The 14,172-nt window shown below is 34.6% G+C and overlaps 1 protein-coding gene across 1 annotated transcript in view; it reads left to right on the top strand.

The window, feature by feature from the left end:
• CFAP54 (cilia and flagella associated protein 54) overlaps positions 1-14,172 on the top strand; it is a 108,701-nt gene that overhangs the window by 55,864 nt on the left and 38,665 nt on the right. The window contains 11 exon segments of the mRNA XM_032207690.1: positions 285-427; positions 2,127-2,308; positions 3,210-3,437; positions 3,639-3,862; positions 3,977-4,112; positions 6,951-7,065; positions 8,039-8,191; positions 8,936-9,130; positions 9,888-9,975; positions 10,413-10,619; positions 12,192-12,258. Coding sequence (XP_032063581.1) covers positions 285-427; positions 2,127-2,308; positions 3,210-3,437; positions 3,639-3,862; positions 3,977-4,112; positions 6,951-7,065; positions 8,039-8,191; positions 8,936-9,130; positions 9,888-9,975; positions 10,413-10,619; positions 12,192-12,258 — 1,738 coding nt within the window.

Here is a 14,172-nt window from a genome sequence, read left to right as displayed (position 1 = left end):
TCCACATGCAAATGAATATACAGTGTACTACATTTTGTCTTCAGTCATAGGGCAGGTGACATGCACACTTTTGGTTGCTTACTTGACTGGTCAGATTTTATATCTTTTGAAAGTTTTGAAATATAATGGAAGTTTTGAAAAATAATGAAAACTCACTTTTGAGAGACTGAATTTTATATGTGTATATGAAAGTTCTCTCTCTCTCTCTTTCTCTCTCTTCCCTCCCCTCTCCACCCCCCCCCCCCCCCCCCCCCCCCCCCCTTCCTTTTTCTTCCATTCTGCAGTTACAATATTCTGGATCCTGAAATATTCTCCTTAAATAATTCTGGAACTGTAGTGATGGGAGAATCTGTAGAGAATAACAGAAGAACACCAACTCCTTTTCTCCTTAAAAAGTCACCTTCAGGACTGACCAAAAAACAAACTTGTAAGAACTTTTAATGGGTATAAAAATTGAATCAGTTTAAACGTACCTTTTTCTTTCTCTTAACTTTCATCCTGACTTGCATCATTATTTTTGCACATTACCATTGGAAAATCACTCCTGCACGTTTAAAGAGGAGATTGGGTTTCTGGATTTCAAAAGTGTTTCCTGTATTTTCTCTTTTTTGACATACCTATTATAGCATAAGTCATAGTCAATAATGAGACCTTTATAATAACTCTGACCATTATTTTTGTGTTGATAAATATTTTTATCAAGTGATGATTCTTCATTCTAAGTTTATAAACTCTAATAATTTAGTGATACTGGCTTTTAGTTTGCAGAAACCGTACTTGCTACACCTATTAATTTGGTAACATTCCATATTATTCTAAATGCAATTAGAATTTTTATCAATTTCTGTGGTTGTTAACTGCTCCATAATTTTCTTTAGATTTCCTAACTGCCCAATAATTTCCTGGGTCATTCTGTAAGTCATTCTCAAAATTATAGATGGAAGTTTATTATTATCTATGAAAGTAAAATAGTTTAGGTGTCCTTCTGCATTGCATGCTCCACAGTGTTTCCCGAGGCAGAAGCTACCTCAGGATCCTTTTTTACCTTGCACCTTTTTTCTTCAAATTTATCTTTCATGTTTTACCATTCTATCTGTTATCCCAGCTGTTTTCAGTAACATCCTTTGAGGTTTCAAAAGGATCTGAAGGGTGGCCCCTGTTTGCAGCTAATCGTGAAATATAGGACTTTGATTACTTCAGACAGTGATAATACACAAGTCAACACATATTAGTCTGCCTAACCACTGTAAGTTCAAGAGAAAATCAAAAGTTTGGTATTTTTAAAAGCACTTCAAGGAATACATTCTTGTCAGAGCTGTAGAGAGCAAAATTCTCATATCATTCCTTTGTTAGGTAGGAATCAACCAGCCTCTGCCTTTTCCAAGGAGTTATGACAAAACTAGCTGGTGAACTCACAGGTTCTCTTTGCAACAGCCTACTTGTATTCATACTCTTTTGTATTTCTTTATGTTTACAAGCCTTGGGAACTGAATGTTTCTGAAAACTAATATTAATCCTGCTTATTACATCCTAGCTGTTTCAGCAATTTTGAGTGAAAGAATTTCATTGAAGTATGCAGTTTGCCCTGGACATCAAACATTGTTTATTGTGAAATTCTACCATGAAACCTATAGTTCAAATATTATGGTATCCCACCACCATGAACCTTTATGTTTCCCCTTTGAGGGCAGTTGCTGTTGAATAAAATAATGAAGCAATTCTATGCATACCACAGAATTTGTCACAAAACTTTTTCCTAACTTTTTCTATAAAGAGAACTTGGTTTCAGAAAGGTTCTTGGGAGCTTGCCTCATGGTGACTTCTTCCTAAAACTTGATAACTTCTAGGATGGTTGTGTTTTGGCTGTGAGGCTGAAAAACTATTTGGTACATATTATTATTTTGCTTAAACTTTTTTTTGTATTCCTGCTTCTTCCTCATCTTAAGTAAAAGCATCTTACATTTTAAATATCATAACCTTCTGAATATGATAACCTTAACTTTGGCATTTCCTAACATTTAAGTATTTAGCTGGCACAGGAAAATCCTAGCTGACTGATAATATTATCTATTTTATGTTTTGGAAAACTTTAACTCATTTTTAACCAGTGAATGTTTTGTCTTCAGATACAGATAGATCTTCTGAGCACATCAGTAAATTGAGTGGAACATGTACTCCTCAAACTCAAATGACATATGATATGGAAATATCCATCTCACAGTCCCCCAGAGAATGCAGCCAGTTTCCATCAAATACCATTTTATTGGATCATTTTACAAAAATCTTTCTTCATTTAAGAAGAGCAGTGGTAATATACGTTTTCTTATTAAACACTGTATTTACTACTAAACACCTTATTGCAAAACTTTTTACATAAAAAATCCTAAGGAAAAAAAACAAAAACAAAAACAAAACACAAACATACTTTTTTTTTTTTTTTTTTTTTTTCCAGGGAAAAAACAATGATTTCTTATCTTCTGCAAAATGTTCAAGCACAATGTGTCAAATGTCAGACATATTACCTATCATAATGCATATCTCAATCAAATATATAATAATTAAACTGTGTTTTATTTTTAATTTAGTCTTTATAACTTTCCTTCACATTTTTTTGTTAAATATTTCTCAAAATACTTGCAGATTTACTTTTCCCTTTATTGTTTTATTAACTTGTTAATAAAACAGTTTAATTTAAGTTTAACAGTTTAATTGTCTTATTAAACTGTCTTTATCTCAACTCACGGGCTTCACTTTCCATTTCTCTCCCCCGTCCCAGAGAGGGAGGGGGGAGGGTGAGCGAATGGCTGCGTGGTGTTTAGCTGCCAGCCGGGTTAAACCACGACAGTGGATGCGTCAGTAGTGTCGACAGAAAGACCAACGACCAAAAGGAAAAGCAGTCTGACTACTCTTCCCATAAAACCACCTAAAACCAAGTAAAAATTTATTTTTAGGTGGTGTGAATTAATTTGTTTTCTTTTTCTCACACCAGAAGCAACAATTTAAATCAATTATAAATTAGTGTGTCTATGAAAATTTCCAAATTAAGTTTTTACAATGCCTTATATAAATTGAAATATTAAGCAATCTGTTATTAAAAATGATTTGTTGATTCTAATTTTGAAAGTTTACTTCTACCTTCTCAATAAAAGAATGGAGCTTTTAATTTCTGTATTTTCAAAGTATAACTCTATTCTGAATGATATACATAGGTTCTTGCTCACCGTGGTGGCCACTGGACATTGCTTCAAAATGCTTGCCGAGAACTTTGGAACTGTACTCAAGAATCCCAGTCAATTGCTAAACATTCCCATTCCCATATGGATGCATTTCCCATTACGAAGGAGTTTCTTAGGAACACCATCTGGTTGCCATTTTATTTGGCATCAGACATGATCATTCATATGATAACTGAACTGCAAGCAACCAATTCTCTTAAGGTAAAAATACTGAGATGATATATTCTTTATTATCATGTCTTCTCTGTAGAGATAATTTTCTTTCTCTTGTGTTATGTTCTGATATCTCCAGGTTATTTTTTGTAACAAGTTTTTAGACAAGCACTGTATTTTCTATATAATTTGATTTCTCCTAAAAACAAATTTGTCAGTAACAGGTAGAATAATGTTTCTTCACTGTAGATTGTGGATCCTGAAGGCAACTTCTGCATTCCCAGTTGTTTAGGAGGTATTACTGATGAGAATGGTGGTTCAAATCTCCATCCACAGTCTCCCCTGGATGATGTGAATGTAGTAGACTTGAAATGGATATGTAATCTGGTTTTTAAAACAATAGAGTTGTTGTATCAAATGAAGAAATGGGAAGCACTTGTACACATAGCTGTACAATTTAACATATTTACACAGTAAGTTACAACAACTTTAACAAATACTAAAAAGCAGTATTATAATGTTAAATATACTGTTATTTTGATTAATTAATAAATTAATTAATTGGTACTTTGCTTCTTTTTTTTCAGTGAGAGATATATAGAACAGGTGATTCCGTTGCTGGTGTATGCTCAGAGGCAGCTCCTGGAAAGAAAACAGCAATTCAGTAGTCCAGAGAGCCATGAATCTAATTTCATAAAGTATCTATCTGATAATGCAAATAAGGTGAACTTCAAATTTCTTTTTTGGATACTGACTCTAAATGTGAACTAAATGTAGAAAAGTATGTTCACTGATTAGATTAATGTGGTTTTCCATAATGTTCATAAATTATGAGAATAATTTAATGAAAATAATTGATTGAAGGCACGAAAGGGCTTATCTGACATGATTCCAGCAACAGGAGAGGTCTGGACTTGATGACCCAGAGAACATTTCTTCCATGCATTGTGTACTCATTCCATATTATAAGCCTAAATCTAATTTCACGTTAGTTCTTGATGCTGACCAAAATTAATCAGATTGAATTAATCCAAACACTAGCAACACCAGTGAAAAACTTTAAGAACTTGATTATCACCAAAGAAAAACAGCTGCTCACTGGAAGTTAAGGCTTTATATCTTTAGTAAGCTGATATTCCCACTGGATATTTTTTTCCATGGGATTAGCTATTAAAAACTAGGATTTTTTTTTTTTTTTTTTAGCCCAATGTTTATTTCTAAAATGTTTTTCTAGTCAGTGGTATGGTGGAAATTTTTGATATGTTTCTATTAGCTAATATATACACAGAACTTGAAGGAGGAGGGGAAAATGGGTTTTAGAGCTCCAAGACAGTATCGTTCTGAACTTGGTTGGGGTTCAGGAAACACTGCCTTACCTAGAGACAACATACTGCTACATAATGCTTGCAAGGCTGTGTCATGTCTTTCAGGGAGCTGTTTCCTACTGACTTCTTTCAGGCCTCACCATTCAGAACATAGTTCTTTGTATAAAAAAAGGCACCACATACCACCAACAAACCACAATGTTCTTGCAGAAGTTACTGAAAAACACTTGAAAGACAATGTAGTCAGTGGTCAGCCAACATGGGTTCATGAGGGGAAAGGCCTGTTTAATTAACTAATTTCCTTTTATGACAAGGTTGCCAATATTGTTGACCAAAGGAAGCTAGTTGATGTAATCTTACTGCATCTCAGCAAAACTTTTGATACTGTTTCTCATGGTATCCTTCTAGATAAAAGTACATAATATGGTGGGTGAACAACTGGCTGATGGGTTGGGCTCAAAGGGTTATAGTAAAAGGGGTTACATCAGGCTGGCAGGCAGTAACTAGTGCAGTTCCCCCGGGCTCCATTTTAGTGCCAGTCCTCTTTAGTGTTTTCATAAATTACTAGGATGTAGTACTTGAAGGTATACTAAGTTTGCAGATGATACTAAATTGAGAGGAGCTGTTGATGCTGTCGAGGGTGGAGTGGCCTTGCTGAGAGATCTTGACAAATTAGAGGGCTGGACGATCACCAACAGTGTGAAGTTTAACAAGAACAAGTGCTGGATTCTGCATCTGGGAAGGGACAACCCTGGCTATATGTGCGGACTGGGGGACACAAGGCTGGAAAGCAACCCCACAGAAAGGGATTTGGAGGTTCAGTTTGATGGCAAGTTGAATGTAAGTCACCAGTGTGTCCTGGAAACCAAAAGAGCTGTCTGTACCCTGGAGTGCATCAAGCATTGCTTGCCAGTTGAGGGAAGTGATTGTCCTGCTCTGCTCTGCACTGGTGCAGCCTTGACTCGAATACTGTGTGTGTTTTTAGGCTATAAGAAGGACATAAAACTATTAGAGAGCATCTGAAGGAGTGCTATGAAGATGGTAGCCCTTCAGGTCCAGAGGGCAAGACATATGAGGAGCTGCTGAGGTCACTTGGTTGGTCAGCCTAGGGAGGAGAAGACTGAGAGAAGGCCTCAGGGTGGCCTACAGCTTCCTCAGAATGGAGAGTGGAGGGGCAGGTGCCGATCTCTTCTCTCTGGTGACCAGCAATAGGACCTGAAGGAATGGCATGAAGCTGTGACAGGGGACGTTAGGAAAAGGTTCTTCACCGAAAGGGTAGTTGGGTATTGGAACAGGCTCCCTAGGGAAGCCACTTGGTCATGGCACTAAGCCTGCTGGAGTTCAAGAAGTCTTTGGACAATGCTCTTAGACATATGGTCTGATTTTTGGGTGGTCCTGTGTGGAGCCAGGTATTGGACTTGCTGATCCTTGTGGGTACCTTCCAACCTGGGATATTGTCTAATTCTACACCACTATGATCTGAGTAAAGTGGAAGAGCAATACAGTTTTGAAAGACATCTTAACTTACAGAATGAAAACTAATGTCAACTAATAGCAAATAAAGATTATTCAGAAAAGACAGCATCGAGTTAGAAATTAGGAAGGTGTGACTATGTTTCACAATGCAATGCCATTCAGAGAGACTCGAACTTTCTCTGAATTGTTTCTTTGCTCATGAAGTGATGTGTCTACATTAGCACAACTAGATGATAAGCACTGTCTGGAAATTTTCCTTTCTGACAGGGTTAGACTGCTTCTGTTATTTGCTTAAAACTATTTTGCATGTACTTATTCTGCATGACACTGTGTTTTACAGGCAGTGTGTTCTTTAGGCATACCTGCACACTTACACATACAGGTTCTTTGCAAGCATTTGTCCAGACAAAGAACGGAGGAGTATTTGCTGAACATCAGTGAGTTGCTCATGATTACAGCAAACACCATAAGTGATACAAGTTTAGTTCATTAATATAAATTACTTAAATTTTCCAACTTTGATCCCAAATTGAGATATATAATTTCACATCTGAGCATTTATATGATATATCCAATACTAAGGTGTTGTGAATATTTCACATTTATTGACCTGGATACTAACAACAGGACATCAGTGTCTTTGTAAATTAGTCCTATTTTGTCATGTGACTATGTGTTTCAATACTTAACTATAAACATTAAATATTTTATTTTTTTCTGAATATTGTTCAATGATCACGAAACAAAACTTGCTTTTTAGATGCGTTGCAGAGACTACATAGGGTGGAACCTACAGCTGCCTGTTGCCCATGCTGCTAGTGTACTGGTCTTTCCTGGATGCATTGCCTACCCTGAGATTAAAAATGATTATACAGGTCAGAGCTCATTTTAGTATCATGAGTTCTCTTTTCTCCCTAAACCTTTTTATTTTTTTTCCTACAGGATTTTTTGGTTTTGGTTTTCCTTCTTATTGTAGGTCTTCCACCATTCCTATAAGTGGTTTATTTTAATATAAGATCAGTTTTGCTTTCAAATTATTATTCTTGATATTTTGGATGGATAATAACGTTGTGAAGATCTCTCCAAATATATTCAAACTGTATCTGAAAGCAGAGAAGAGCAGTTGTCATCCAGACCTACAGTAAATTGAGTGAGCTTGGTGATCTTGGCTCAGTTTTCTGTGTATATTGTTGGATACCCACCAAGACACACAGAAGTTAATGTGAACTTGCACTATTAATGATAGAATCAATACAAAAGCTGAAAGGAAGTATAAGGTGACAGAACACTTTTTTTTACCCATAGATGTTGTTCTTTCCAATTGGGGTTAAAGTGTTTTAGTCATTAATAGAAGCATAGTTTCTCCTATCACAGAAGCATCAAGGCATTGTGCACAAGACTTTGTGTGGAATTCAACTAAGGAAAGTCATTAAATGGTAAATAATTCTGTATGTAAGACTAGATAATATTATGTGTTCCAGAGCATGATGGTTTGGTATGTAGAAACTACAGGAATTGTAGTAAATAGGACCAACAGTTGTAGTTAAAGGTTTGTTCCCAGACCTAAGACACCAGAATCAAAGTAGTAAGCTGACCTGATGCATGGTCAGGGCAGATAGAATTCAGAGAAAATAGGTTTCATGTAACAACCAAAATGTAACACTGAAAAAGATAAAACTGCTCAGAAGTGTTGTTCCTGATTGTTAATGATTTTTCTTTAATTCATGTTTGAATGGGGAAACAAAAGTGACAATTGCATTAATATATTTTAGTTTTACATTTTTTAAAACTAAAAATATGTGTTTATATAATGCAAATTTGTTCTCCATAATTGTTAATTTATTTCAGGTAGCAGTCAAGCAAAACATCTAGTTTATGTACCTCTTGATGTGAATGATACATTGAAATGTTTTAGGGAAACTCTAAAAAAATCTAAATTTCACAGCAGAGCACTGAGACACAGTAGAAAACTACTTTCATTATTTCTTGCACACACACAAGGTGAGTACTTCATTGAAGTGTTTCTCACTTAATGAATCATAGAATCATAGAATGGTTTGTGTTGGAAGGGACCATAGAAATCATATAGTTCCAACCACCCCTGCCATGGGCAGGGACACCTCCCAATGAATCATGTTGCTCAAAATGAAGCATGTATGAAGCATATATACAGTTAAAATAGTAAAAGATTTTTTTCCCTTCCCCTTCCCCTTCCCCTTCCCCTTCCCCTTCCCCTTCCCCTTCCCCCCCACTCTCCCTTCCCTTCCCCTTCCCCTCCCCTTTTCCCTTCCCCGTTTCCCTTTCTTTTCTAAATCAGGTTTCAATTGTTACTGAGAATTAGAAAAAAACACAGAATATAAAATTATATATGAAACTCTTTAACTGCAAACTGTAAGCCTGATTTCTGATGATTTCTGTCTCTTGGTTGGATTATATATATTTTTTTTTATGTAACTGTATCACTTGTCTTTCTTAAGCCAAACCTTCAATAGTGGATTGACCGGCAGCTCTTACCAACTTATTTTCTCTAACTGGTTACATATTTTTATTTGTTTGTGCTCACCAGTGAGTTTGATTAGGAGACATGCAAACAGAGTAAGAACATAGGAAACTAGCTTAAATTAGTGCACAAAAGAATCATATATTTGTTTGAATACACCACATTTGGTGTGGAAATATTTGTGGTGCTGGTAATAATAGAATACTTTTTTTGACCTGGTCACATAAATTGTTTTTCTGATCTAGAAAATATTGGAAGAGCAACAAGTCAAATCTCTCCAAATAGAAAGCTGGAATTTAAAGAGGGAGCTGAACTGATATTTCTACCAATACCACATGACCTTTCTCAAGAAAAATTTAATTTCTCCAGTGTGGTTGAGAGTAAACCAATACCACGGTCACAGTTTCCAGTAATTGTCTCTTCCTATGAACAAACAATTGGTAATTGTTTTTTTTATTAATTTCTGTTTACAGTTAATGTGTAACGTCACTCTACCTATCTGTGCTCGCTGTTTGTTCCGGTGTTATTTCCCTCTGTCAATTATAACTGTCTGAAAAGTAGTCTCCAGAAATGCACAACCTTCTCTCTTAATTCTGAAAATCTGCATTAGATCCTAAACAAGATACTAGTTGGTTCATCACATCTACAGTTCTCTCTTCTTATGAACAAGCATTACTTCAGTTGTGTTATGCTGATTAATTCCAAATCAAAAATTTGTAATGCTTAAGGGAATCATTTTAATTCCATGACATTTTTATTTATTTATTTATTTTTTCTAGGAAATAGGCCTTTCATGTTCTGTGCATTTGAGTATGAGAACCCAGTTACTTGGTGTCCGTCTTACCTTTCTAGTATGGCTTTACTCATATATTTAAAGCTCAGCCTGAGAATGTTTTCTCAGTCTGAGAAAACAATAATACAAAAATTTAACAATACAATATATAGAAATTAATTAATTAAAATTTAATAATACAAAAATTGTAAATACATAATACTCTTGTCTTTTGAGTTAGTAGGAATAAGCAATTGTACATTTGAAGGCAAAATATGCAAGCCTATTAAATCTTTCTGTGATATTCATGCACTGAATAACATGATAGTGCGTGTCTACTTTTCATGCAAAATTTGTTCAAGATTCAGTAACTAACTTAATGATGTGACAATATTTTCTCTCATTGATGAAATAATAAATAACAGGAATCCTTGAAAAAAACAAGCAGAGAGACCTCAAGGTTCAGGCTTTACATGAACTTGGAAATCTTCACTTTTATGCTGGAAACAAAAGGTACACTGTTACTGGAATTTAAAAGAGCAGGGTTTCATTATTTGATTGTCATTCTTACACACTTGAACAGTTTTATAAATTCTTGTGCTGTTTTCAGGTCCATATAACTTTTCTTTCTCTCACGCTTAGCTATATTTTGACAGATTTTTCTCTGTAAATAGTTCATCTTTCTTTGCTAGCTAATTATAAGATTAAGCATCTCTATATATTTTTAGGAAGTAATATTTATCTCCTGACAATTTAATCTTAGTAAAAGTCTGAATGAACGTGTTGACCACCAATGGTATGTTTGTGTGCTTAGAAACTGTATTTCAGTTTTGGACCTAATCAGAATTATTTATATATCAGGCAATGAAGGTAAAATGAAGCCAGTCTTATCTTTCACTTTGGAAAATGTCAGCAATATGATGAGTATGTTTTTTTTTTATGTGTTACAGAGCTGCTTTTAAATATTGGTGTCAAGCCCTTGATGAAACACTCAACATTGCTGATGCTCTTAACAACTGGCAAGAGTTAGGTTTTCCAAAAAATGCTAAAGACTACTTTACAGTTGGAAGATCTACTGATATTAGTCAGAAATTTATTTCTCAGGCAGGAATTTGGGGATGTTTACATGCAGCAGTTTTAGTGGCTAAGATAGCTCAGTAAGTACTTTTAAAAAAAAATATTTTGCATATATATATATTTATATACACATTTCTTTCAAAAGAACTACTTATCCAGAACATTAAGCAACTTGAAATTAATTTAAAACACTAAAGAGTTGCTATAGAAAAGACTCAGCAAAACAAGAGGAATTTTTCCTTTCAGGAAGAAAGTTGCTTTTTTGGAGAACAGTATTTGTTCCCTTTTCTGGCGTGCTCTTCGATCGTAATTGCAGCTGTATTTCATATGGAGAGATCATTGAAATAAAACAAAATGATAAAAAGTCATAAGCACAAGGATTTTACAGTCTTATTGATTTTCAATTGAAATATCACATCTCCCAAGTCATTGCACATATTAAATATTAATGTATCCTAAGGACAGATTTACTGCCTAAAGTACTCATTTTCTGGTGAATTACAACTAAATGAAATTTGAATTACTGTATGAAAGTCTACCATCAATAAATATTTCAGTACAGTACTGCTTGACTGCTGGTAAAGCACTAAGGATGTAATTCTAAGCTGTTTCTCAATATATCATACACTATATAAAATGTACAAAATATAAAACTTAGAAATATCCATGCCAATTCTAAGTGACCTTAGAAACATTATACCATGAAAAGGCAGAGCTTCATCTGTGTAAACTACATTAGCAGGGAAACAGGGCCTATTAATAACACTGTAAAATATCTGTAAAGTGAAGTACCTTTGAAAGCATTAACATGGGTATTTCAGCATGAAATGACATTGTGCAGCTCAGAATTAGCCCTCAAGAGGAAAAGGAGTGAGTTCAAGTTGATTCTAAACCTCGTTTGTGCTCTTCTCATTCTGAGCTGTGGTGCAACCTAAGGTTCAGTTAGGCAAGACCCAATCCTTAGCCACTTTTAAAGGTGCTTCTGGCACATATTTGCTGCACTGTGCCTTTATTACTATTATGTCCATTCCAACTCTTCATAGGGATCTGGAGGAAGCAATCCTCTCAGCTTCTTGCTGAAGCAGATCTTTTTTACTCAGACCTAACTTGGGCTGTTAGACATCCTTCTCTTTAGTTGCAGTTTCTAGAGCAATTTATTCTCAGACTGTAAGATGCAGATTAAAGGACTGAAATTGTATTAAAGATTTTGAATATTATAAATCAGAGGAATATCCTAATACCGTGACGGTGAGATAGTTTGTCGGATTCGTTTAATCTAGGTAGACAGCTACCATGTGAAAGCCCATGTGCTGGATATGTTAGGCTTTATGGAAAGAAACACACTTTGAGTTTCTAGACCTGCTTTATCTTTCTAGTTTTGGATGAGATTATTTTTTGCTCTTAAATTGCCTGTTTCTCTCCCTTAACTTCAAAGGGAATCTAGACAACTCCCTTTGTCTGGGTGTGCCTTAGGTCAAATGATTGCTTGGATGACATGGCAGAACACCTGTCTACAAAACAGGCAGCTGTTTTCCAATGTGGAAAACATCTAGACTGTTAGTATCATTATTATACGAGATAAAAAAAAAAAAAGTTTGAATAATTTACATTGATGGACACGTTCATATTTCTTACAATCTGTTGTACTTTAGGTATATAACAACATCGAATATGAGATTAAGAACTAAACACTGCTATTTTTCTGCTATACTCTTTAAGGTACGTATACGATTTCAGTTAGAATTCACAAATGACAAATTGCTTCTAATATTTAAATCACAATAACCCTCTATTAAAATATTTCTTTTCTCACTTTGATTGACTGAAGGAAACCTGGAGATCAGAGGTAGTTGACAATTTATGCACATTAGATTAGATGTATTTATTCTGTTTTTTAACATTATTCCTGTACTAAAGCCTAAAAATTATCACTTCAATGAGAGGCGAGTCTCTGAGAAATAATGAAATACTGAAAAGTGAAGATAACTAAAATATTTGGCAGTCAAATATATTTTTCTTCTCTTGAAGTTTTCTGCTCAGGAAGAGGTGGATGGCATCAACAATAGATGGATGCTGTCATTGATCTGTACAAAGTCTTCACAGATTGTCAGAAATTTTCAATCAGTAGAATAGACTCTTTACAAAAGGATTTTTTTTGGTATTTTGTTTAGCATTGAAAATTATATTTCTAAAATATCAATTGCATAAGAAGTTTGCTCTAAAAAATGAGGGTAGTCAAAATTATTTATTTTAATTTACAAAGAAAATAAGCCTATTAAAATTAAATTTGAAAACTTTCAGAAACAAACTATGGATGAAAAAGAAGAGTTTCAGTTTACTTCTAAAGGGAAGTTTTAAGATATCAGTACCAAATGTGATATTGGAAAAAGAACCAGTATTCTGTCAGTTAGACTCCACTGGGGTCAATACTAACTCATCCCAATGCAGTAATAGGAAGTTAGTTGACTTCCAAACAAACCAGTGTCACTTTCTAATATCTTGTGCCAGCCACAATTGTGATTGTTTGACCTGTTTGGCTGCATTTAAAACCTTGTTAATTTCAGCAAAGGGAGAACAAGCTGAAGAAACAGAGGCAAAGGAGAATTTTGGTTAGCTTCTAGCTCTCTAATTGCAGATGGTACAAACCTGAACAATTTTGATTCCTCCTTTTGACAGAAATAGTAGTAACAGTTTGTTGCAGCTGTATAAAGGTAGAAATAATTGTGACTTGACTGAAGTGGGTCTGATATTAATTGGGATAGGAGCACCTTGCAGGGTGAAAGTCTTGAAAAATGTAATCAATTACTGTCACCGAACCTTGCCAAGTTCAAGCCTATAATTTGTTCTGTGATTTGGAAAGCTCTTTTATAACCTTATTTAAATTCCACCTCTCTTATTGACTTTAGGCTTGTTAATATCTCAGATCTGAGTATGTCTAGCATATCATTGCTAATTATGATATGATAAACGCAATTGGGAAGGAATATCCTTCATATAGACAATAGGAAGACAATAGACAATGTTAGTTTTCCTCCCTTTATAAGGGAGGAATATTTAAGTTCCTTCCTTAAAGTTCACGTCCATTTTAAATTATATCACTGAAGATGCACTAGCTGACCTAGTTAAAGGCTGAACTAGCCTTTGTTAGTATGGTAGGGTCAGGTTGTGTGGCAGAGAAGTAGTGGCAAGGCTTGCTGCCTACAATTTTTACATTATACATTATTTACATTTACATTATATATATTTATTTATTCAGGAGGATAACAGTACATGCTTCACTTAGTTTAGGCATTTTAGATGAAATTTCCATGTATGTACAGTTTGAAATACTGTACTCAGAATGACTTTAAATGCAATCTGTTAAAGGCTGAACTAGCCTCTAATTGGCCTTAAAGAGGCCAGAAGTCTCTCCCAGAAGTCATGATTGAGGTGATTACTCAAAAAGTATTTAAGGATTAGTAAAATCAAACTATTGCTCTTAGTTTATGGAAAAAATAACAAAATAAAATAAATAAAAATAAAAAAAAGATTATGCATTTTTTGTCTACGTTTTCCTTGACTATGGAGATGCTTAAATAAATTATTAAATTCCTTCTGTGTGCTGATCAGAGGCTTTTCCTAAGAATTAATCTA

The sequence above is a fragment of the Aythya fuligula genome, chromosome 1, assembly GCF_009819795.1.
Source record: "Aythya fuligula isolate bAytFul2 chromosome 1, bAytFul2.pri, whole genome shotgun sequence".
NCBI lineage: Eukaryota > Metazoa > Chordata > Aves > Anseriformes > Anatidae > Aythya > Aythya fuligula.
Note: the sequence above shows the minus strand (reverse complement) of the source record. Positions and strands in the feature narration are given on the sequence as shown.